Genomic DNA, 27394 nt, shown 5'->3' on the forward strand with positions numbered 1-27394 from the left:
TCCGAGAAAAATAAAGTTTTGTTTTGATGACCGAAAAGTTATTCCTATTTCCAATTAAACACATATAATCTCATAGTGATAGCAATGTTTAACATATTTAGCCGGGTTTTAATCATACAAAGGCAAATCGCCAGCTTTCATGCTAAGAAATACTGGTTTTTGAGTCAAAAGCTATTATACGTCGTTTGGTGACCCCTATTGTTACTTAAGTCAAAGTGTATTTACCAGGATATTCGGGAGAATTATCAATTACGTCTCCTTACGTGCAGCCCATTCATCATTTTAGGACCACCGAAATCATCTTAGCAACAAACAGTTCGATTTATACACTTTAATAATGAGAAAGCGAAACGACGAAAGTACGCTTTTCACGGGTTTCTCAGTGCTGTTACTTAAGGCAAACGGCATCTCCATAGAAATCGGGTGACTTAAGTAACATCGAAAACTATTTTGATTGGAAGGTGATTACGTCAAAAGGCAATTCGACTGGTAAATAAATTTAAAAATGGGATGTGATCCTATATTCGGACAGTATATAGTGTAATAGCAGGAGCATCGATTGACACTCATAGCTCGACTTTGTTTACCTTTGTTACATTCGACGTAATGAAAATTTGCTCTTGAATAAATCTTCATTTAGGTAAGTAAGATTTATATGTGTGTGTGTGTGTGTATTCCATTTAACCCCCACTGGCCGGCAGTGTTGTTATGGAATAACTCTCACTATAATGTCGCATTTAAGGTCATTGTAGATACACACTACGAAAAAGTCGTGTAAATTTCGGTTCCCTGAGACCGGCACATGTAAGAGGCTTTTTTGACATAAGAATCAGTTGAAAGAAACGAGAAAATCAATTCAATCAAATTTAGATAAACATTTCAAAAGGTCCTATCTGCATTGATCGATTCTCTTCATCGACTTTCTCTCTCATCAATAACTCAACTGCAAAACCTTTCCCTGTTGTATTTGACGTTTTGGACGCTAGATAAGAACCTACTTTATCAAACTATGTGGTAGAATTAGCGCGAAATCTATTTGCATAGCAGTGGTTATGAAAAGAGAAAGTCGATGAAGAGAATCGATCAAAGCAGATAGGACCATTTGCAGATTGAAATGTTCATCGAGAAATGTTCTCTTCGTTGAGTTGTTTATGTGTCAGTTTAAGAACAATCAATTTTACATGAAATGTTTGTTTAAGTTCAATGATTTACGTCCAATATGGATTACGTCTCGTGTAAAAGTAGTTACAGGGCGGACTCGATTATCCGGAGTCTTGAAAAAAAATTCACTCCGGATAATCGAGCCCTCCGGATAATCGAGTCATTAAAAAATTTTTTTTTGTTCTCATGTGGTCTCATTTAATGTTTTTAGTGGTCCCATTGAACACTATTGAAGGATTATGGAATCGGGCCACTGGTTTCGTAGATATGGCCGGAACAAGTTCCGGCGTTTATGGGCCATGAGGCTAAATATGACTTGAAAGGAACAAAACCCATTAAGCGACACATCAAATTAAATCAAAATTGATATCAAGATCAATGGTGGCAAACATTAAGTACCTTGGACCATATTGGCCACTTCCGGGCAAGTTCCGGGTGCCTCCGGAAAAGTGGCCAGAACCAGACTTGAATAATAACCTATCAAGCGACACATCAGATTATATCAAAATTCGATAACCAGATCAATGGTGGAAACAATTAAGTACCTTGGACCATATTGGCCACTTCCGGACAAGTTCCAGGTGCCCCTGGAAGTGACCAGAATCGGACTTGGATAATAACCTATCATGAGGCACATTAAAATACATCAAAATTCGATAAGAAGATCAATGGAATTGAACCCCATGGACCATCCGCTTGAGAAGCGAACGTGTAGCCAACCATGCCATAGGACCCCTCAACTTGAGAAAAATCGTAATCTCGCGACTCTCACGAGTGTGTAGAGACAAAGTTGAGCTTGGCTAAAAATCACGGCGTGAAGGCACCATATTTGACGCGGTTCCTAACTTGACACACTCGATCAATTTCGACCATTTTCCGTTAATATTTTTGAAATGTTAACATTGCAAATATTAGTTCCAGTGCTCTAGGGATGATAGTGTAACAATTCAACTGATGGTTGCTGATAAAACGGCTGCAGGCGAAAATGAAGACGAGAATGCGGAATTCGATGTTATGTCTGATGCTGACATAGTCAATGCTGATATTAACCCTCCGTTACTCGCGCCAACGCCGCCAACTTTTATAACACGAGAAAATTACTGTCTTCGACAAAGTTGTTTAGGAGGTCAAAGCATTTTTGGCTGGTAAACAGTAATTAAGAATTTTCTCACCACGTGGCATAGATGTACACTTCTTGCATATGCTATATCTCGAGATCCTAATCAGATAGAAAGTTACTGTCTGCAACAAAGTTATTCAGGAGGTCAAAGTCTTTTGGCTGGTGAACAATAGTTTAGAATTTTCAAGGCTCTAGGCTTTGAACTCCTGAACAACTTTGTTCATGACAGTAACTTTCTATCTGGTCAAGAACGTGAGATATTTTATATGCGAGAATTTCACATGTATACTAGCATCATGAAATTCTGTACTACTGTCCACCAGCCAAAAGACCTTGACCTCCTGAACAACTTTCTATCTGATCAGGATCTCGAGATATAGCATATGCGAGAAGTGTACATGTATACTAACGCCGCGTGGTGAGAAAATTATTAACTACTGTTTACCAGACAAAAATTCTTGACCCCCTAAACAACTTTGCCGAAGACAGCAACTTTCTAGCTGATCAAGATCTCAAGCTATTGAATATGGGAGAAAGGCACGTATATACTAGCACCGCATAGTGAGAAAATTCTAAACTATTGTCACCCAACAAAAAGATCTTGACTTCCTGAAAAATTTTGCCGAATACATTTACTTTCTATCTGGTCAGGATCTAGAGATATTTTATATGCAAGAGTTTTACATCTATAGTAGCGCCGCAAAGTGAGAAAACTCTGAACTACTGTCCACCTGCGAAAAAGCCTTGACATCCTGAACAACTATGCCGAAGACAGTACCTTTCTATATGGTTTGGAACCCGAGATATTTTATATGAGAATTTCACGTGTATACTAGCGTCGCGTAGTGAGCAAATTCTGAATAGGCTTTGATCTCCTGAAAAACTTTGTGAAAGACAGTAACTTTTTATCTGGCCAGGATCTCGAGATATATCACATGCGAGAATTTCACATGTATACTAGCGCTACGTAGTGAGACAATTCTGAACTACTGTCCGCCAGCGACAAGGCTATGATCTCCTGAACAACTTTGTCAGAGACAGTAACTTTCCATCTTGTCAGAATCTTGATATATTCCATGTTGTAATCAATTAAGTCAAATCCCACTTAGTATGGTCACAGTTTTCGCGGTTTCCATTTACATTTTCCCTATTATCCGCATTTTTTAGGTGTTTACTGTAATCAAAGTTTAGCTTGTTTAGATCAAAACAAGTTTTTTGAGGAATACTCGTTGGTTTCAGATCGATTGGTAACTCAGCAACAGAATGGCAATGGAAAACTCATGTGTGTTGTACAAAGTACAACAGCACGAGTAACGGAGGGTTAAAGACCCTTTGGTACATTTTTTTTACGGATCTTAGAAAATTTTGGTTGCCATTCCCCACCCCCCTGAAACGTGACGTAATTAGTGAACGGACCATCATGGGATTCAGTTTTTGTATGTTGTTGTGCCACATGATATGTTTGATTCCTTTCAGGTCAAAGTTAATCGAAAACCCTTTAACGCCGGATTTTGTAACAAAGGCACACAAACACTTGAATAAAGTCATTTCCCGATCTTGTCAGACTGAGTCGAATGATGTATGTTACTCGTCCTCGGATCGAAAGTCGGTTTTCCGAGCGGTTTATGAAAAATAATTTGCAAGATAGGGAAAAAAATATGACTCCGGATAATCGAGCCATTTTCTCCGGATAATCGAGCCCCGGATAATCGAGCCTCCGGTTAATCGAGCCTCCGGATAATCGAGTCCGGCCTGTATTTCTAAGTGACTAGCTTTAGTCCGGAAGTTAGAAGGTGGTAGCTCTATTGCAGATCCAGCAACCCATTTCAGAATATCTAGAAACTCTAAGACTAGTGGGTCCCGAAGAAACGTGCTCAACATTTTGGCTCAGCTCTGGTACTATCTTCGGTCCCAAGCTAATCGATTCACCCCTCGAAACATAGGAAAATCCACTAACCCCTCATTCTATCTGTCAAACTTTCATAGCGAATCAAACCAAACATTGTGTAGTACTAGAATTTCGACTAGAATGGGATACGTTAATCGATTTGCTTGGGACCAATAGGCTAGTCAAGTAGTGAGCCAATTTAAAGTCGTTAGTTTCGTATTGATTGTTGGTTATACCCCGTACAGACTATGGCTTATATCATGTAGTATAGGCTGTCTTGCAATGAGCACTCATACATCTATTTTTTTTCACTTGATTTGTTTTCCGTCGATCTTGTTTTCCGTGCTGAGCATCAATGCTACCGACGCCAGGGAGTCAGCTTCCACACCTGGACCCTACCTATCAAACTCATGAACCGGGGACCAACGGTTTTACTTCCCTTCCGAAGGAAGGCGTGATCAGAAATGTTATGCCTCAGAACATCCCGGTGGCCTTTTGGGGTGAGAGGTAATCATGCTTACCACTATACCACCGGCACCGCTAAACTCACTAATACATCTAGTTTTCACTGGAAATCTTATATATGAGTGCTCATTGCAAGACAGCCTATATTATATGATACAAGCCATAGTCTGTACGGGGTATTACCATAGAGGTAACTCTAAGACAAGTAGGTCCCGAAGAAACGTGCTCAACTTTTTGGCTCACCTCTGGTACTATCTTCGGTCCCAAGCTTGTCGAATCACCCCTCGAAACATAGGAAAAACCAATAACCCCTCATTTTATCTGTCAAACTTTCATAGCGAATCAAAACAAACATTGCGTAGTACTAGAATTTCGACTAGAATAGGGTACGTTAATCGTTTGCTTGGGACCAATAGGCTACTAAAGTGGTGAGCCAATTTAAAATCGTTAGTTTCGTATTGATTGTTGGTATTACTTTCACTCACAATAAGCCCCCCATGTATGCATCATCGATATCAAATGGATATTGGTATTACATACACACTAGAATGATGCAAAATTTGAAATTTTCGCTCCACAATACTTAAACGATTCCAAATCGGATCCTGACTAACCTCTCAAAATTTGAACCCATTTGGTGAGAAACTGAGATGGCACAAACCATTTGAAGTTTGTATGGGAATTACTATGGTAAAACCAAGATTTTTGTTCATGTCTATCTAATAATTCACCATATCGGTCTGCTTCAAAAGCTTTCAATTTTACTTGTAGGAAATTTTCCCAGCTACAACTTTGCTGAAGACCACTTTTTGATTGAATGCAAGGATCGAAAGTTATTAATGGTTCAATGCACTGATGTCTTATGATCATGTTCAATCAACTACTCAGCAGGCAACATTGGTGTTTCTGGGGCGTTGAATAGGACACAAAAATTATGGCTACTATGTCACACTGCAAAATACAGTGTTGCCTACAGAGCAGCTGCTTGATCATGTAATAAGTTTACCAATCTTTTAAATAATTAATAACTATTTCCTGTCTTGTTTTACATAGAAACGATCTCTAGCAAAGTTGTAGCTGAGAAAATTTTCTATAAGAATAGCTATTGAGCTGTTTTCCTGCTCAATATGGAAAAAGACTAGAAGGTAATGAACAAAAAGTTGAGATTTCCCATAGTAATTTACATGTAAACTTCAAATGGTTTGTGCGAAGTCTGTTTCTAACCAAATGAGTTGTAACCTTTGGAGGCTAATCACGACCCGATTTGAAACCATTTAAGCACTGTGGAGCGAAAAAGTCAAATTTTGCATCAGTCTAATACACACTTCCTTGATGACTTAACTACTATACCAAACGAATCTTACATGAAATCTGAAACAGATGATGTGAATTCTGAAATCCATTCAGAAATGGTCAAGTTATAAGCGTTTAAGGTGATTCCTTGCAGTGTCCAAAAATGACCGCCATGATGGCTGGCTGATGTGGCCTATCACTTCAAGTTTTGTAAAGCACAAATCTCGAGCTCTGTTGCGACATTGCTCATGAAATTGGAACTCTCTGTATGCTGCACATTGCAGCAATCGATGAGTTCTAGTTTCATAGTTGTATGTTCTGTGGCAGTTGATATTTTTCGCTCTTGTAGTTGTAAGGTGATAATGAGAGAAATTTGAAATAAGCTTTCCACAGCTATTCCCAGGATATGCCACAAAAACGTAGCCCTACGTAAAAAACCCTTACTAGTTCGTAACAATGGATAACATCATTCGAGTAGTTTAAAATGACGTTTCCTACCATTTGACCTATACCGTGGAACAATATTTTGGAAAAAAAATATTCGGAATCCTCGAGAAAAAGGGGTCTTATTGATTTTTTTAATAATCCATTTATTTGTGCGGTAGCTTTGCGGAGTCAAATTACTATACATGTAATACAGTTGTAACTATAGTATCCAAGAAGGGACGAACAGGAGGTAGAATAACTTCCTTCAATATTTATGAATAAATACTTGTTTACACTTTGCTGGCAGATAGTCAAATAAGAGACCAGCCCTTAGGCCTTGTATTCTTTTATACCTTTTTTGGGATGTTACAAGCGTTATAGATTTCGACATTGCATGGTTACAATTACAGATCTTCCATATACAATTATAGCAAACATTTCATTCGTAGAAGTGAGGACATAACAGTAACAACAATCAATACGAAACTAACGATTACAAATTGGCTCACTACTTGACTAGCCTAATGGTCCTAAGCAAATCGATTAGCGTATCAAAATTCTAGTACTACACAAGTACTACACAATGTTTGTTTTGATTCGCTATGAAAGTTTGACAGATAAAATGAGGGGTTCGTGGATTTTCCTTTGTTTCGAGGGGTGCATCGAAGAGCTTGGGACCGAAGATAGTACCAGAGCTGAGCCAAAAAGTTGAGCACGTTTCTTCCGGACATACTAGTCTTGTTACCTCTATGGTTGTAATTTCTTACAACTAAAGTTAGTAGAATGCGGGCCGAATACTCTTGGTTTATTCGAGATTAATAATTACTTTTATTTAGAGGATTGAAAGGCGACAAAGGGAAAGGGATATCTTCTTTTTTCTGCTTCTTTCGACGGATGATTGTGGATGAAGCACTGTATTGGCGGGTGGGCATGTGCTGTGGATCTCGAAGCATTGAAAGCACAGCTGTAATGATACAAGAGACTTGGATTGGGATAGTGAGGAGAAAATTAAAACACAAAACAATACTAAATACACAAATCAGTACTTTATAAAACTTCAAGGGACAGCCCTATGGGGTTGTACGCAATGGTGACGTAGGACTACGTGGTCTTATATAATAAATCTTATTTGTTAACTGCAGTAGGAGCTTGTGTTTTGTGTAGGAATAGGAATTTTAGCGGGGTTTTCTATGCTTATAGTCTTAAGTATGACGCGTTTTACATAGATGGTCCACAGTGAGTCACGAAGAGCTACTGATTCCAGCTTTTTCCTCCTTCTATGGATGCTCATGTGGGCTGCAGCTCGCTGCTTGTGATTTAATGAACACCGTTTGGTGAGACCGGATGGTATTCAACTTTGAAATCTGTGTTAGGGAAATCGCTTTTCGCTTGGATCAAAATCAGACCACCTTCATGTCGCGACCGACTTTTGTTTTTGAAATTGCACCCCAAATGTCGCCCACGCAAACAAACATTACCGCCAGGTAGGGGAAGTCTTACCCTACCTGTTGGTGATGTTTATTTGCGTGAGCGAGCCTTGACTTTCAAGACATCATCGAAAGAAGCCATTGCTTACAAAATCTGTTACGCCCTAATTCCAGCTCTATCTTGGGAACTGACATCCGATTGATGACCTTGTTAAATGTCCAAAAAAAAATTCTTGTATAAATTTATGATGGTCCTTAAAAGGACCGTTTTGTCGTGAGGGTTGAGTAATGCTGAGCCATTAGGATATTAAACACAGATGAGGCTATGAGGTATGTTGTTTGGAATGAGGGTGACGCGCTTGGCAAAGTTGGCCCACAGCTACTCACGAAGAGCTACTGATTCCGATCAACAGCAGTGCGGCTTCTTCCTCCATTCCTATGGATGTACATGGGGGCTCCAGCTCACTGCTTGCAGGCAGGCTTTCGTTGTGTACTGGAGATCAATGTTCAAAGCCACGCGCCGAAAGCACTGCTGCTGCTGCCGACGACCGGACACCACCAAACACGGTGATTGGAACTGAATCCGATCACCAGTTGAAGGCAGCCTTGGTAGCTAGCTGCTTACGGGGAGCCTTTCGTTGTTTACTGGAGAACACCACCACTCATCAGACTGGATGGAATTCAATTTTGAATTCTGTGTTAGGAAAATCGCTGTTCGCAGCAACAGTTGCACATTCATGCAATTTTCAATAGTGACATTTTGAAAAATGATAAAGTCTTAAGTTTAACAGATGCGTAGAAATATTTCTGACTGATTGGTGATAAAATTATTGAAATTAGTCCTGAGGCAGCTGAGTTATTAGCGTTCAAAATCTTTCAAACTTTTGTTACATGTTCCATTTTCGGTTTTCACAAAGTGTACCCCTTTATAGAAATCACAGACGTAGTCCTACGTCAAAAATTCGTAAATTAATCTCATAAAATCGAGATCACGGCAAGCCAGAACGTCTCTAATTTGGTGTATTAGGTTGTTTTCCGCGGGCCCTGAGGGATTCAAGTAGCTCGGATCTCACCACATGCTGTGAGGTGCAGGACCAGACAACATGCTCGATGTCGTGATAGCCGTTTCCACAGGCACACAAACTGCTGTCTACAAGCTCTATTCGGTAGAGTTGTGCGTTTAACGAGTAGTGATTGGACATGAGCCAGGACATTGCCCGAATAAAATCGCGATCCACGTCCAATCCCTTGAACCAGGGTTTGATCGACACCTGTGGGGGAATCGAATGTAGCCATCTTACCAGATCACCATCATTCCACTTTTGTTGCCAGTTGATGAGGACTTGCTGACGAGTAATTGTGAAAAATTCATTGTAGGCGATTTGTCGCTCGTAAATGTCGCCTTCAATAGCACGGCGAGTCCGCTTTCTCATTGACCGGGATAGAGCAGTGAGAAGGGACCCATGCTAAGATGATGAAATGTGAGCTGACCCTCGAGGAGGAAGTTTATATGCGGGTACCGCCGGGATACTTGAAGGCCGGGAAGGAACAGCTGGTGTGCAAGCTCCAGCGCAGCATTTACGGATTGCGTCAGTCTGCTCGCTCCTGGAACAAGAAGCTGCATGAAGTGCTAGTGAAGAACAAATTCAAGGCAGCGGTGGCAGATCCTTGCCTCTATTTTCGAGACGACAGAAAGGCGAAGGTTCTCCTGTTGGTGTACGTGGACGATCTTCTGCTGGCGTGAAGGCGATGCGTTCAAGATCAGTTTGCCTAACTACATCAACACATTGTTGAAGGTGCATGGGATGGAAGAAGCGAAAACTGCTAAATCACCAATGGAGCCTGGATATTTGCGACTGGCCGATTTCGGAATCCCCTTCGACGATCCAACGAACTACCACAGTCTTGTCGGTGGTTTGCTCTACCTGGCCGTCGTAGCAAGACCGGATATTGCAGCTTCCACTGCAATTTTGGGAAGAAGGTTTAGTACACCGAGCGAAGTAGATTGGGTGGCAGCGAAGTGTGCTGCGTTTCCTGAAGAGAACGAGAGACTATCAGTTGAATATGGGTGGAGCCGTTGATCAGCCACTGGTCGGATTCTCCGATGCAGATTGGGCTGGATATGTCACAAGTCACCGCTCTACTTCCGGAATGGTGTTCCAGTTTGGAGGCAGCATTGTTTCGTGGGCAAGCCGTCGCCAATCGTCCGTTACACTTTCGTCCATGGAGGCCGAATACGTCGCCCTCAGCAAAGCGTGCCAGGAAGCGCTGTGGTAGCGACAGTTACTCAGCGACTTCGGTGAACAGCAAAAAAACCAACGGTTGTGATGGAGGATAATCAAGGATGCTTGGCGTTTGTACTAACGGAGAGAACCAGCAGACGCTCCAAGCACATTGACACCCGTGAGCGATTTGTGCGGGAGTTGTGTGTCATAAAGAAGATAGAGTTGCAGTACTGCTCCACCGATCGCATGATCGCTGACATCTTGACCAAGCCCTTGGGTCCGCTGAAGCACCAGGAGTTCTGCGAGATGCTTGGCTTAAAGAGTACAGCTGAAGAGATGCTTTATTGAGGGAGAGTGTGGAACGGTGCAATGCCACACCTCTTCACCGTACCTTGCGCCAGTTAACATCCGGACCTGTCGATGCGTACCTTTCGTACGCACAGACCTTGTTTTACGCCGGCTGCTGTCAGATCGCAGCATAAGTAGTACAACACTGAGTACTGCGAACTCAGCCGATTTTATTTTTCAAGTGAGCTAGAAAACATCTTGAAAATCTTCCGAAGTTTCAAATTGTTTTGCTGAAACAGCCCACGAAATTGTATATACATGCTGTCAAATGAACTCTTGGCTCCTCCTCCTCTGCTCCAGAAATAACGTATACATGGTGATGGGAGTGCACCTGCCCACAAAGCTCACATGACTCTTATAAAGTTTGATTACATTCTTGTTTCAGCAACCCAATTCTGGCATTATTAATATCAAATAAAAACACTGAATTCGATGATTTACATTATCCGCCTACTAAGGTTGATGTTTCGACAGTTTCATAATTATAATTCTTAATTTGTTTTCAGTAGGTGGCAATACCTTTACTTGTGGTTCAAACAGTAACTACCTACGTGACTTCTAAGCTCATTTGAATGTTTGGCTCCCATTTGACAGTTTGACTCGGCTCCCAGATGACAAGCATTTTGAGTTAGTTCGCAGTACTCAGGTATAACACAGTTTATTTTTCCTCACTCCAAATCGAACCGCAAGTCGAACGCATCGTGCGTGTACTCTTTTATACTTTTTAATAAAGAAAGTGTTCATATGTAATTTCGCGAGTTTCATTTATTGATTTCAAGTCGTTCCACCTGAGTTGTTTTCCCACTGTGTTGGCCCCGGACTCCACCTGCCGTCAAACATGGGAGAGCCGTTCAAGGAACATCTTGTTGTGGCGATTTTGCTGTCGAGTTTACCGGAGACGTACAACCCGCTCGTTACAGGTCTTGAAGGCCGTCCAGAAGAAGACCTGCAGCTGGAGTACGTGAAAAATAAGCTTCTAGATGAGTGGCGAAGAAGATGCGAGAACAAAGTGCATGAAAAGGCAAGTGAAATGACGATGAAAACCACAGTGCGATCGGAAGAACGGAGAAGTTTTGTACGGGCTTGTTACCACTGCAAGTGAGAAGGGCATTTGCGGCGAGGAGAGGCGACAAAACCAAACGAAGTCGATAGTGGTTAAGGACAAGCAATCGGATGCCGGTAGCAGTGGCAGTAGTCGAGGAGTGTGCTTCACGACGACGACTGCAAGTGATGTGTCGATTGACGGTCGTTGGATCATCGACACTGGCTGTTCGAAGCACATGACTGGATCGACTGTGAGCTTCGACAGTATGACGTTCAGTGAAGAGAAGGTGACTTTGTTGGACGGAAGAACGGTGAAGGCAAGAGGAAGTGGGCAAGGAAGGATCACAGGTGCCGTATTGGAAGGCGAAGCTGTGGATATGAAGCTAAATGGATTACTGTACGTTCCTGGATTATCTGGAAGTGTGCTGTCGGTGAGTCGAATCACCAGCAATGGCTACGATGTGCTGTTTGGTGCGAAGGACTGCAGAATTGTGAAAGCTGGCAAGGTTGTCGCTGTAGGTGATAAGAGCGAAGGACTCTACTACCTGAGGCAGCCAGTAGTATCGCAAAGCAAGAGGAGTTCTACGAAACAGGCGAGTGTTGTAAGTAGATGCAGTAGTGGGCTTCACTAAGGAGGAAGTAAGAAGTGAAAGCCCCATCTGAACTGAATCCATCGGCTGTAGGCTAATTAGATTTCAGTTGAAAGCAACGTAAGGCAGTCGTTCGTCCCTTTGGCCCTTCGAAATCCAAATTGCATATCTAAGAGTAAGCTATTCGCCTTGACCCACTTGTCCTGACGAAAAAGAATCGTTTTCTCCAACAATTTCCGAATGCACGACAACATCGCGATGGGACGGTACGAGTTATGATCCGACGCGGGCTTACCGGGTTTCTGAATGGCAATTACTCTCACTTGTCTCCAATCGTCCGGAACAAACTACTGCTCCAGGGAATTGATTGAACAAGTTCAACAAGCGCCTCTTAGTGACGTCTGGTAGGTTCTTGAGCAAGTTTAACTTGATTCGATCCATTCCCGGAGCCGAGTTGTTGCATGAAAGAAGAGCAATTGAGAATTCAACCATCGAAAACGGGGAGTCCATGTCATTCTTTTCCACCGACGTATCGCGGGTGTTGTTTCGGACCGAAACCGAATCAGGGCAAACTTTGCGCGCGAAATCAAAAATCCATCTGTTAGAGTAGGTACTCCTTGTCCTCGTTGACCGTTACGTGGCACGTTATGCATTCTCCTGCCGACATTCCAGAGCGTTTTCATGGAAGTTTCTCAGGGTCTTATTTATGCTAAGCATGAAAAATCTGGAATATAATGCTTAATTTTCTAAAAATCACTGGTAGAACGAAGGTCGTTTCAAAACTGCTCGACAATATGATTAATTTAACGATAAGGCTACCTCTGCGCTCTACGTCGTCATTTGGTGCGATTTGTAGATTACAGCGAGTCTAAACAGAGTTTAATCTATCTTTGGCTTCCACCTCAAACGCGATGCGTTTCATCGTAGATTTGCATCGATTTTCCCCAGCCGGAGTCAGTGACTTGTAGTTGTAGATTAATGTATTTTTATTAATGTTTTCATATTCCGACTATGCATATTTTTAACTATATTTTTGAAATGTTACTTTTTTTTATAAGTAGTGTGTATAGTTATGAATAAATAGTAAAAATAACAAGGCGAATCCTCAAATAGCATAACAATTCAACATTGAGCTCATTAGTGGCCCCATTTTGTGCCCAAAACCACTTTGGACTACATGTTCCGGGTACCTCCAGAAAGGAGGTCAATTCATGACTTGAACTGAGCCCCTTCATGTGTCCCCTCAAATCAAATAAGAAATTGAAAAGCAGTTCATTAACCCACTTTTCAAATAAAAACCACATTGCATCAGGGCAATTCATGTGCAGGAATTGCATGTTCTATGTAACAAATGTCCATCATTACATTGCTAATTTTCCTAATCACTAACTAATCGGTCAGTACAATTTCCTCCCCCCTCCCCCCCTCGCACAGACGTACCTGGACGAAGCGAACGGCAACACGCTGCTGACCCATCCATCGACGGGCGCAGCTGCAACAGTGGGGGTGGTAGACCAAGTGGCGACTACAGCAACGGTGGTGGCCAACGAAACCCTTATCATTCAATCAGCCTCGAACGATGACCTCAGCCAGAGCCTTTCCGAGTACACCGATGCGGACGAAAGCATCTCGGCACCCACGGAACTACTCGCCGAGGTAATTGAAAAACGTATGACATTCCAAATTGACACCCCGAGTGACAAACCGTTGAAAATTTACATATTTCAGTCAATCAATTTATTCTGATTGATTAATACTTACACTGTCCTTCTCTATTCCACCATCCCACACAGTTTCTGTCCGCGGTGATGTTGCGTGATTACGTGAATGCCCTCAAGTACTGCAAGCTAAGTATGTGTGCCAATAAGCGGGGCTATTTGCTACAGCACTAATCGATTAATTACCACTCCTCGTTCCAGTTTTGCAATACGAGCCAAACAACAGCACGGCTCGGGATTTCTACCCGCATATCCTGTCGAAAATAGCCTCGGAAGCGAGCAATGGCGGGGGTGGCGGTGGTGGGACAGAACAGCTGTCGGGAGAAAGCGACGAGAACTACAACTTCAACTACAGTACCTCGTCGTCCAATTCGGACGACATCAACATCGACGAGGTGGTGATGGTTTGCAGCAGTGAAAGCGAGCAATCCTCCAACTGCAGTTCGTTTCTGGACTATTCGAACAGCAGTGGTGGCAACAACAGCAGCAGCAGTAGCAGCAGCGGCAGTGGAGGCGAAGAGCTGGATGAACAGGCTCTGAATCGCATAAATAGTAACAGCACCGAGTCGGATCAGTTGCCACCGTCGCAATCGGCTACGGATAATAATACGTCGCATTCCTACTCGAGTCTGCTGCTGGAGGAGGAGGAAAAGGACCTAACACTGTCGGATATCTCCAACTTGAACATTGAGGACGATGAGAATGGTAAGGGTTTGGGTTGCGGGGACTTGAGGTATGCGTTGTGTAGAAGCTTCATGCGTTCTGTAATTTTAGAAGCTTCCTCTTAATCCTCTTTTTTTGAAAATTTGTTTATTTGGTTTATTTGGACTTTACTGTTAAAAGAAAACTTAAAGGACCTTAAAGTCTTTAAATCAATACTGACCTAACAAGATGTAGAATTACTAATTATCGTTGATGTTTTTTAATTTAAGTCATTTGAGAACTTCGATCACTTACTAATATCCAAAGTAACCATTGGAAATTTATTTCGCGTTTTGACATAGGACTACGTCTTTGATTTCTATATGGGGGTACTGTAACACTTTGTGAAAACTGAAAATGGAAAATGTAACAAATTATAAAAGATTTTGAACGTTAATAACTCAGCTGCCCCTGAACCAATTTCAATAATTTTATCACCAATCGATCAGGGCTACGCTCCGATATCAACGCTGTGAATTGATCTATAGAATGAATTAATGTGCTTGTACATTGAAGATGGAAAGCTTATCCCATGCACCATCTATGTAGTTCTCTGTGCAAGTGGATTAGTTGTGATCATTCACGGAGGAGCAACTACGAAGTACACGGTCAGATAACGTTAACTCGACGGCAAACACATTCATTGATACGTTTATTGTTGTGGATGATAGAAGAGCATAGCAGAAATAGTGCGAAATAGGAAGCTATGGTCATCACAAAAGAGGAAATCGAAAAAGCGAATTGGCTTTCACCCTTCTGCTTCTAAGCCCCTTACAGTCATCGTCATAGCATCGCACCGCTTTTGGTTCTAGGGCACTTGCTGGTTGCAATTTTAGATCAGGAATCACTGTGATGCGATCAGTTGTAAGGAGCAGAAATTTCCTTCCCAACTCTCATGTGAAATCTTTTAGTGGCTCTGTAAAGGGCCGGTTTTGATAGATTTCGACGGAGAAATTAAAAGCGTTCACCACAAATACGAAGAGCCAGCTGAATGTCCTTTGGCATATTTGTGACACGCTTTGCGTGAATGGCAAACAGACCGACCAGATAGGTCGGTTTATTTCACTCGTCGAGGGTATACTTATACCTGCGTCGAGTAGCATATTATTAATACAGGGAGGGTACAATACATACAGTGGGAAGTAAAATACTGAAAAGGGGAGGAGTTTCGCTTCTTATGCTACGGGCACAAAACGAGACACCACCGTCGAAACGACTATCGAGACTCATCATTCTCTGCTTGATCGTCAAGCAGTTCAGTTCGGTGTTAGCTCGCTCTCTCGAGTTGTTTGAAAAGTTCGTGGCGATAGTGTTCGCGCTCTCTCTTTTGCGGTTTGTCGTGCGTGTGTGTGTGCCCCGAAATGGGGAAGCATCGGTCGCGAAGCCCGGCGAAGGTCCAGAACCCCGGTGAAGGAAGCTCCGGTGTGCTTACCTCGAACAGGTTTGCTGTTCTCCCCATGGATGGGAATATCTAGCCAGCTGTGTTGGAAAAACGCAGCAAGAATAAGAAGAAGAATCGAGGCCAGTCCGATGTCACTGCGACGAACGCCAGCGACATCGGTGATTTCAGCGACGCCATCGGCAACGAAAATTCTGCCGGCCCGAGTGCGGCAAAAGTGAAGCTACCTCCATTGGTAGTGAAAAATGCCCATCTTAATAAGCTCATCGCAGATCTAGCGACGCTGGGCGTTAAAGCCGAATACAAGTTGGGCAGAGTCGGCACCAAGGTGGTGCTCCGTACCAAAGCGGAGTATGACTTGGTCGTCGCCCACCTGAGGACTTCTAAGGTGGAATTCTTCACCCACGACATTCCCGGTGAGAAACCATTCAAGGTCGTCATTAGGGGCCTACCAAACTTCGACCCGAAGTTTATCGAAGCTGAAATCAGAGACCGGTACAAGCTGGCCCCAAGTGCCGTCTATCGGATGACAAGGAAGGACGAAAATGTGAAGGCGTATCCGGATAGCCTTTTCCTGGTACACTTCCAGAAGAGAACGGTGACGCTCAACGCGCTGAAGGCCATCCGCTCCATCAATTCCATCATCGTCCGCTGGGAGCCATACCGTGGCGGCCATCGTGATGTGACTCAGTGCCAACGGTGTCTGAACTTTGGACACATCACCCGTAACTGCAACATTAAGCCACGCTGTGGCAATTGCGCTCAAGACCACGCCACTTCCGACTGCCCTGCGGATGGAGCCGTGGCGTTAAAATGCGCCAATTGTGGTGGTGCTCACCAAGGTTCCGACAGACAGTGCTCCAAACGCGATGACTTCAAACTCATCCGAAAACAGGCGGCAACTAACAACCAACCAGGACGCAAGAAGGACAAAGTCCTGGCATTTCAAACGGAGGATTTCCCGCCTCTTCGTGCTCCTCAGCAAAGGAAAGCGAATTCGCGGGTGCATTCCGCTCAAGCAACTTCTGGTGATTCTGCTGGCCAAAGCTCTCCATCCCCCCCTGGATTCTGGAGACAACCACCAGCGCAAAACAACAACCCCGATCTGTTCTCAGCGGATGAACTGATGGAAATTTTCGTCAACATGTCCGGTGCTCTTCGTAAGTGCCGCAATAAACCCGAACAGATCCAAGTGCTTGGTAAGTTCATCATCCAGTATGGTGTCTAAACCGCTAACCATCGCTACCTGGAACGCTTGCTCTGTAAAAGCAAAACAGATTGAGCTTGCCGACTTCCTCCGCAAGCACAGCATTGACGTGGGCCTACTAACCGAGACCCATCTAAAGTCCGGCGACAGCTTCTGGTTGCCTGACCACAACATTATCCGGCTTGATCGCACCAGCTCCAGGGGGGGGGGGGGTGGTGTAGCGGTCATCGTCAGAAAGGGAATCAAGTTCTGCACTCTGCCCCACGTCCGCACTTCTATCATCGAGGCCGTTAGTGTGGAGGTGGAATCACCAACTGGAAACGTCCGGTTTATCGCTGTTTACTGCCTACGCCAGTGCACCGCCAACAATGGACTAGGAACTCAATTCAAGAACGACCTGACAGCCATCACCCGTACTAGCTCCCGATTCATCGTTGGGGGCGACCTGAATGCCCGCCATGAAGCTTGGCGGAACTACCAGCGGAATGGATGTCTATTGTTCGACCACGCACAACATGGACTGTACACTGTGCAGTTTCCGGACGAACCAACTTTTATCTCTCCGGCGGAAAATCCGTCCACCCTGGACGTTTTCCTGTCAAACATCGTACTATCCAAACCGGAGGGGCACAACGATCTCAGTTCCGACCACCAACCGGTGGTGACTGAAGTCGGTGTCAACGTGGTTCCTGCTAGAAGCTGCCTGCGTAAAGACTACCACCATGTCAACTGGGTGCAGTACGGACGAATGGTGGACAGCAACACCGATGAAAATCCACTGCTCGACACTGTAGATGACATCGACCGGGCGTTGGAAGGACTCCAACAGGCCATATCCGTGGCTGACGAGGCGTGTGTTCGACAAGTTCCTGTGAGGGGTAAGTTTGTTGTTATTGATTCCAACACCCAGAGGACTGGAGATCTGGGCAAAAAACGTGACATGGCCGATCTGAACAGGCAGATTGCTTCCAGAATAGACTCACTCCGAAATGAAAGTTTCGGGCGTGTTGTCCAGAATCTGGACGACCGCTCCAGACCATTCTGGAAGGTAGCCAAGGTCCTGAAAAATCATCCCAAACCCGTTCCACGTCTCAAAGTCGAAAATGATGACGATCGGCTTTTAATTACCCCACAGGAGAAAGCAAATGCAATCGGCAAACATGTCGCTTCATCGCATTTGCTTGGCTCGACTATCCAAAGTCCGCTCGAATCTTTCCAAGAATAAGTTTTATTTAACTACTAGGGCTGCTAAGATTTAATATATATACACCGTATGCGTGATAATGTTTGCACCATCGTACAAATAAGGTTCCCGTTTCACCTGTGCATACAATGCCTTGGTTTTCTTGGCATGCACGTGACGTAACCCATAGCTCATACCGTAGTAGACTGTGTATAAAAGAAAATGATTTACTTAGTTTGACAGTTGCACCATGACGAAGTGGCAGCGTATTCGTGATTTGTCCCACGCGCAAATGTCGCAAAAAGACATTTCAATCACCGTGGGAGTGTCCCGGTGGACCGTCAAAAGGGTTTTAGAACGAGAAAAGAAAGGACAACTATCCACGAAGGTGACCATAGGTCGTCCGAGGTCAGCTCGGGTTCCGAGGGTTATCACTGCTATCAAAAGGAAGATTCAAGTGAATCCAGTGCGTTCAATAAGGAAAATGGCAAAGGAACACGGGATCAGTGACTTTACGGCACGGAAGATCGTAAAGGAAGATTGCGGGTCGAAGTCGAGGGCACGGAAAAAAACTCATATGATTACCAACGGGAGCTACGAGTCGAATGATGCAAGAAAATCTTGAACTTCCTGAAGCGAAAAAATCCGGTAATCCTGTTCACCGACGAGAGCATGTTTACTGTCGATCCCGTATCAAATTCCAGAATCGACCGGTATATTAGTTCTCTTGCGGTAAAAGACGTGGCCGACGAGCACAAGAACGAATAAAATCAAAACTTTTGAACCACTGAGCCGATTTGAATGATCAAAATAAAAAAAAAAAACTTTTCAGAAAAAAATATAATTTTTTTAAAAATTGGAGTTTTGTATAGAAGAACTTTGATTGTATTTGTTTTTTATGGTTTTATTGGTTTGTAGACAATAAGCGTAACACGTTTTTATATTGTTTTTAAATTTAGGCTTTTCTACATAACATATATAAAAAATCAGCGATGTATTTTTCTTCGTTTTTGACTTACGATTTTTGTGAAATTATCATGTTTAGAAATTTCTCTCATTACTCCAATACGACTAGATTACCATGGGACTCCATTGTCCAAATTATCGGTATTTATACCGATTTCCGAACTAGATACCGGTATACACATAAGGTTCCTCAGCATACCGATTTTTGAGGTTTTATACCGATTTATGCCGGTTTTATTAAATAATCAAAATGATTTTTGCCTACCCGCGCTCGAAGTTCGGAGAAAATTATTGTCTTATGGATACTCTTTCGATTAATGTTTCAATTTCCTCACCGTTTTTGGCTACCCATGAATCGATAAACTGTCGATGGCTCTTTCTGGTAATTCCGGGGGAATCGGGAAATACCTTTTAAACATTATTTACCTTCCTGAATTTTCTTCCACCTTACATCGTAAATTATTTTACGATTCCTCTCGGAAACTTATTTCGACTTCCCTTGGAAGTTTCTTCCACCTTCGCTCGAATGATTCTTTTCCCGCCAGTTTTTTCAACTTTTCCGGAACTTTAGTGATGCTTCCAGATTTTTATTGCGGATCCACACTAGCTGCATGAACTTTTAGGAAGTTCTGAATCTTTAGAAAAGTCCAGACTTTTTAGTAAGTTTCGATAAATTAAAGAATGTTTCAATAGCTTCTGTTAACATTCTAAAACCCGGTCCAGCGGACTCCAGTGAACATAAGGAAACATCATAAATATTTTGGATACTTCACAAATTATTTAATGGTTTTCAGGACAGTTCCATTAGTTTCAGGAGATTGAGAGAACTTCAGAGAGCTCCGAGAACATCAGGACAGATCAATAAATTTCAAGGAAATCCGAGAAACTCAGGCAATTCGAAAAGTTCAGCAATGCTCCGATGGGCTCATGCAAATTTAAGGAACGTAAGGGAAGTTACATGAACATCAGCACATTGTGAGAACATTTGATGCGGAATTCAGTGCTCATTAATCGCAGTGTTGATAACTTTTAAAAATTAGAAAAATCGGGAAGATCAGAGAACTTCAATGCTGATGTTACAATAAATTCAAGAAAATTGTGAGAGCGCTTAAAAAATTTCGTAATCTTCAAGAAATTCTAGAGACCTTCAAAGTTGATTAGAGATATTCCGGTAGTCTCATTATAATCAGGAAAGTTCCAAGTATTTCAAAGATGATCAGAGTACTCCAGAACAGCCCGAGGAAATATGGAATATTCCTAAGTACATTTTAGGAATGTTCCAAAAACTTCAGGGGCATTGCGGGGTCTTCAGGGATTTTTAGGACCACTTGGAAAATTTTCTGGATCATTAGAACATCCCCCTTGAGCTCTTTCTTCCGGAATTATGTCCTTGTTTCTTTCGACTGTTCCGTTAGTGCTCTGACTTCCGACTTCCTCCAGATTTTTTTCTCCAATCTACCACAGGTAGTTTCTTCCGTCTTCTCCAGGAAGTTCAATTAATCTTCTCCCAGAAATTACTTCTAAAATACTTCTATTGGAAGGTTTTTCCGAGCTCTTCCTGGCTTTCCCTGGAAATGGCTACTTCTGGAATTTATTTCCGATTTCCGAAACTTTTCTGCCTTCCTTTGAATGTGAAATCCGATATTTTTCTAAATGTTTCTTTTAATTTTCACCAGAAGTTTCTCAATTTATGTCTTGGAAGTTTCGACTTCTCTCAGAACTTTCCTCAAATTTCCTTCAGGGAAGCTTCTTTCTTATTTCTCTGGATGTTGGTTTCAGCTTCCTCCAGAAGCTAATTCAAACATTCCCCGGAGCTTTCTTCCAGAATTTTCCGATCTTAGTCCAAAAGCCGGAAAAAGTTGAAACTATAGTTGCTATATTTATAGTCTGGCGGATAGAATTTCGAGCTATCAGAAAGCGGAACCAATTCAATATATTGTAGACCAACAATTGAAAAGGTACTATCTACTTTTATAAACAAAACTTGGAGTTCTTTCCTCGCCAACCGAACGCATATTAACAACATCATCGTAAAGGGTGTCCACGATGAAATTGCCACACTATGAAATTGCTCTAACTTTTTAACCGTTGGGTAGAATTTAATGAAAATTTGGGTAGATTTAGTTCATAGTGCATTATTTACATCCTGCAAGTTTTAAAGTCCTGTGATCAAAACTCGCGGAAATGGAGTCGAAAGAACAACTCGTGCGTGATAAAATCTTGCGCATTCATCACGAGAACAAGAATCTCTCGCATCGTTCCATCGCTAAAACGTTGGGAATCGCGAATTCCACGGTGTCGCGAGTGATTAAGCGGTTCGAGGAACGGTTGACCACCGATCGGAAGCCCAGAAGTGAAGGAAAAAGTATTCCGTACAACACCAAAAATCACAACCGCGTAGTTGGGGCCTTCAACCGAAATCCGAACGCCTCCGTTAGGGATGTGGCTAAGAAGCTGCACCTAAGCCGAAGTTTTGTCCAGAAGGCCAAAACTAAGGCTGGGCTTCGAACGTTCAAGGTACAAAAGGCCCCTAATCGCGACGAGAAGCAGAACAAGTCCGCCAAAACCCGTGCCAGGAAGTTGTACCTCAACATGCTGACGAAAGTTGAATGCTGCATCATGGACGACGAAACATATGTGAAGGCCGACTTCAAACAGATCCCCGGCAACCTGTTTTTCACGGCCAAGTTCTAAGTTCAGCGTTCCGGAGCATGTGCGCACTCAGAAGATGTCCAAATTTGCGAAGAAATTCCTGGTTTGGCAAGCCATCTGCACGTGCGGGAAGCGGAGTGCACCTTTCGTGACCCAGGACACGATGAACGGACAGGTGTACATAAAAGAGTGCCTCCAGAAGTGGCTGCTTCCTCTCCTGAAGGCCCACAACGTCCCAACAATCTTCTGGCCGGATTTGGCCTCATGCCACTACTCCAAGGACGTGCTGAAGTGGTATGCGGACAATAAGGTCAATTTCGTGCCGAAAATGTTCAACCCTCCCAACACTCCGGAGCTCCGCCCCATCGAGAAGTACTGGGCGATTATGAAGCAGCACCTTCTTAAACGACCTAAGGTAGTGAAGACAGTCGAGGAACTGAAGAAAGTATGGGTTTACATGCAAAAAACGGTTGATTCACAGGTTGTGCAGAATCTTATGGCCGGGGTTAAGGCCAAGGTGCGGGCATTTGCGTATGGACTGTAAATAAAATACGAGTAAAATGGTAAAATGAAGTTTAATCGTTATTTCTCAATCCCTGAAAATTTGATGGCAATCGGATGAAAACTCGAATTTTGCGAATCAATTTTGTGTGTGGCAATTTCATCGTGGACACCCTTTATAGGGCAAACTTTTCCCAAACCGATGATGATGTTGGTTTGCGTAGTCGAGCCCATGGTGATACAGCTTTGTCACTATATGGGCGAGGAGAGCGTGAGGGGGAAAAGTGGGGTTTAGTGCAAATTGTAAACAAACAAGGTCGCTGCCCCATACAAAAATCCAGCATGGCTGAATCATTAATTTAACACATTAGACTCATTAATTTAACACATTAGACCAGAGAGAGAAGGATTAGTATTTTCCATTTAATTCCACTACTTTATTTGCTTATCCTTGACAGATACGCGTATTTCGTCTACAATGTGCAGACTTCTTCAGTGTCTTGTACTAATACTCGACTAATCTAATTTTTGTACAATGTGCTGAGTGATTTACCCCTTGCTCAGAGCATTTTTTTCCATATGACATTTAATCATATTTGAAAAAAAAAAACTGCAGTTACTCAGCTTTTTTTTTCAAATATGAGTTAATTTCGTATGGAATGAAAATGCTCTGAGTCAATTGAATTCAGTCGCTGGGTTATTGCAGTTGGCCGTGTGGTAAACGGAGTAAGCCGAGGAGTAAACAGACAGAAAAATCGTTAAACACCGAATAAATTTTAAGGTACATTGAGTTACTCACGAGTTACTCGCCACCAAAAAGCAATTCAGAATAAGAGCTGTCTCACCCCTTGGAGCGAAGCACAAACTGACTAACGTGACGTCACAGACTATAAATATAGCGACTATCTCTTGAGCCCACTCTGGAACCAACATTTTGGATTTAAATCTAAACGTGAACCGAGAAGTCTGCTGGTCTGAGTTCCTCTGGTATATTCAATTAGAGGAACAAACAGCACGTAATGTTGTGAACAACTTCAATGCTCGCACCACACGAAAGAAGAGTCTATCATTGTTGATCGATTTTAATTAATCGATTTTCTCTTTCGCGAATAACCTGACTGCAAATGAATTTCCAATTAAGTGTGTTGTTTCAGACGCAAGCTAACATCATTTTCTGTCGAACTGTGCTGCGAGCTGAGCGAGAAATTCGTTTATGTTGCCATGGTAAACCAAAGAGAACGTCGACGAAGAGAATCGATCAACGATGATAGGCCCTTTTCAAATGTTTCGCGAGAATGATAGTTGTCCAACAGTGCTCTCAATTTATTTGCAACAATCGAAGGTGTGCTGATGGATGTGCCGAAGCTGTGCCGAATCTAATTTTTGCACAATGTGCTGAGTGATTTACCTCTTGCTCAGAGCTTTTTTTTCATACGAAATTTAGCTATATTTGAAAAAAAAAAACTGCAGTTACTCAACTCAAATATGAGTAAATTTCGTATGGAAAGAAAATGCTCTGTGGTAAACGGAGTAAGCCGAGGAGTAAACAGACAGAAAAATCGATGAACTCCGAATAAATGTTGAGGTACATTGAGTTATTCACGAGTTACTCACTGCAAAAAAGCAACTCAGAGTAAGAGCTGTCTCACCCCTTGGACCGAGGCACAAACTGACTAACGTGACGCCACAGTTACTCGATCCAAGTTATTGTCAAAGAATTTTCACAATAAATACAATATACACTCGAACACGATTGTAGTTTTGGCTTGGTACGAGTTGAAAAAAACGCATGAAATCAGCGACAACGAAAACAAAACCAACTGTTCGTGGGCAGAGCCTCCCAACAAACAATTTGAGCTGATTAACAGCCATTTTTTAGCTGAAGAAGCTCATTTTTGTTTGAACAAGCTCTTATACAACTGTCAATGTTTGTTGGGCTACTACCACCCAAAGGCGTGCCCCGTTGTCAGTCAAAATCTAGGTCAAAACTGTATTCCGTAGCAACAAAATCAAGCAATGATACCGTTGATGACCATGTATCAGATCCCTAGTCTTACTCACTTCAAACTAAACAAAAAGCAGATTAGGAATCACAAAGATGAAGACTAACAAACTAATTATTTTCGTGTTTCCGGGCAAACATTCGCATTTGTGCTATAATGTGGCCATTTAGAATCTTGATTTTTTTTTCGCCAAAATAACGTATTTGACATTTTTTAATAAATCATAGCACGACAACATCACTTATAATCCAAAAGATATCTGTGACAAAGTCTTAAGAAAAAACAATGTCATTCTAATAGGGTTAACTACCCCATTTTGGGCATATTAAGCACAACCCCCACATAGTATTTCTTAATCTAGTGCAGTTTAGCACCAAACGGAATCTTATTATTACTGATGGCTTCCAAATTTATTTACCTTTCCGTATGTACCGTAAGATTTGATAAAGAGGAACCAATCGTTGAGATATTGTCAAAAGTCTAACACTGCTTCATGACGCCAAACTCGGCGTACGGATTCTAAACTCGGCCTAACGCATCGGAACGCCATTGAAATGCCTATCGGATGAAGATAAAAATGGATCACATCATTCGAGCAGTTTGAAATGACGTTTCCTACCACTCGAACTTTAACGTGGAACAATATTATGATATTTTTTCTTCTACAACCTAGAGAAAATAGGGTCTTATTTGTAATATGCTTGAAAAATCTGGAATTTATTGTTTCATTTCCGTAAAATCGCTGGTAGAAGGTTGTTCCAAAACTGCTCGACAATATGATTAATTGATTTGGTCGGAGCACTTCTTTTGTTTTTGGGAATAATGGGTGCAAACCTTCATATCACGCGTTCTCATTGACTTCGTTCCATAGAGCTTTTTGACGTTTAATCGGCGCACACTACTGCACGATTTAAATCGAACGAGTGCGAGCAAGAGGGAAACAGATTAGTGGGAAAACAAACCGTGCAATCATCCATGTGTGCTAGATAGAGAAAGACGATTAAACGTCAAAAAGGTCTATAGCTTATTAACTAAAGCACAGAAAAACAGACATAACTCACAATCACATTCTTCGCCAATAAGGTTTTAGTTGGGAATGTGTTCGCATTTGCCATGGTGGCGCCACTGAAGCGTTAAACAATCCACTACATTTCTAACTTAGCAGTGATGCCAGTTCTTTTTCAGGTCGATTTAGTAGATCACAGCTCTTGACTCTTGAGAATGATAAGGGGACCAAGATATATACAGTAATGACCTGATTTTGACACCCAATCTTTTTAAAATAACTTCTAATGCTCTAGGAAACCCATTCGCTTTTTCAGTGGTCTTATTACACCAAAGTATACCTTAAACTCTCATCTTGAAGATGCATGAGAATGATTTGGAATGATGATTGTTTGCTATTGTGAAGATGTGATCTGCCATCAGGGAACCACCCATTCCGTAAGCTTCCATCTTTGACCCGGACGCATCTTACCTGCTTGACACTCACTCACGTAATGAAGCTTCTGCTTACTCGCTCTCTGTTGGATGTCGGTGAGTCGACAAGGAGAGTACACAATATAGAGTGGCGCACGGATAGATCGACTCACCCCACACATCCCCCTTCTCCTCCACAGAAATAAAAAAAAAGAAATATATATGCATACATCAGCGTGTCTTAGGACAAAATCGTTGCCTAAAAAAGTATGCCATGCTTCTACTAATTGACATAGCAACCTGACAATAACCAGCAAACCATTTTCAACGTGGACTCCAAAGCAAAAAGACATGTTTCATTCTCTGTCAAGATCCCTGGTAAGAATTTTGAAAACCAAAATTGTAAAACCGGAAGAGTGTAAAGTTCAACAAAAGAAAAAAAAACTGAAGCACGAATCGGTTTATTTTAAGTAAGAATATCGACGCAGCGGTAACAATAATCGACCTATCGTTTCCTCACCAAAGCTATTCTTCTTTCCAATAATCACAAACATTATCTTCCACTGAACGCATGTATTCAGACAGATAGGATGGAATCTTCCTATCTCTGATAGGCCGTTGAGGACGAGTTTCATCGGAGAGAACATCTGGATTTGACGTATGTATCGGCTCGTATGTGTTTGTCGATTTCTGCTCACGAAATTCTTGGACCTTTTTTGTCTGCGATACGTGACGTCGAAGTTGCTGACCATCGGGATCGCAGAGAACCAAACTACCGTTACGTTCTTCGGATACAACGTATCGCTTCATGCCAAATCATCTTTCATCTTTTGTCCTAGATGGGCGTTCTACGGCAACCGTGTCTCCTGGTTTAACTCTACATGCCTTAGCGCCACGTCGAACGTCCTCTCGTTCTTTTGACTGCAATTTCGCTTCACGAGCTCGAGTTTCTAATGCGTGTTCGTCATGATTTGACTTTCCAGGACGAAGAAATGACAATCCACCACAGAACAGAAGGGGAAGTGCAACAAATCGGTGAATCAAAAAGTGGTTCGTTTTTCTGCTCAACAAGCGATGTGTTGTGGTAGCGTTCCACGCGAGAATTCTATGTGCACTCACACTATCATAGCATGCTGCCTATCTTAACTGCAGGCAAAAGATGCCTTCTACCGCTAGGTGCGCTAGTGTTTGCATATGACAAGTGGAGCCACTTTCTGATCCAAAGTTCCACTCCTGTGAATCCACGCTTGATTTTGCGACCCGACAACACTTCCTCGGGAGGCAATTTCGTGGTTGTATGATTTGCTGCATTATATGCTTGAATTGCAAACTGCAATTCTTTCTGATAGTTTGTGCCTGTAGACACTGCAGTGCACATCGCTTTATTCACAATTTTCATAAATCCTTCTACTAAGCCATTTTGCTGTGGGTAAAAGGGCGTCAAAAATATAACTTGGATGCCACGTTCAGAACAATAGCGTGCATAGTCGTCGCCATTGAATGGTGGTCCATTGTGCGATTTTATTGCTCTTGGAAAACCTTCCCTTTCAAAAATCGAGTCTAGTACTGCTTTGGTGTGTTCAAACTTGGTTGATTTAACAGGACGTGCTATTGCATATCTGGACCTTAGATCAATCACGAAAAAAATTTATATGCT

The 27394-nt window shown here is 42.4% G+C and overlaps 1 protein-coding gene across 1 annotated transcript in view; it reads left to right on the forward strand.

Moving 5' to 3' along the window:
- LOC135705524 (serine-rich adhesin for platelets) overlaps positions 1 to 27394 on the forward strand; it is a 38594-nt gene that overhangs the window by 6046 nt on the left and 5154 nt on the right. Inside the window, exons 2-4 of the mRNA XM_065227300.1 lie at positions 13422 to 13643; positions 13781 to 13838; positions 13907 to 14410. Of these exons, the coding sequence (XP_065083372.1) occupies positions 13422 to 13643; positions 13781 to 13838; positions 13907 to 14410 (784 nt within the window). The remainder of the gene's footprint in view (positions 1 to 13421; positions 13644 to 13780; positions 13839 to 13906; positions 14411 to 27394) is intronic.

This window comes from Ochlerotatus camptorhynchus, unplaced genomic scaffold (genome assembly GCF_037179485.1).
Source record: "Ochlerotatus camptorhynchus isolate MF236.1 unplaced genomic scaffold, CSIRO-AGI_Acam_v1.1 ptg000268l, whole genome shotgun sequence".
In the NCBI taxonomy this organism is placed as follows: domain Eukaryota; kingdom Metazoa; phylum Arthropoda; class Insecta; order Diptera; family Culicidae; genus Ochlerotatus; species Ochlerotatus camptorhynchus.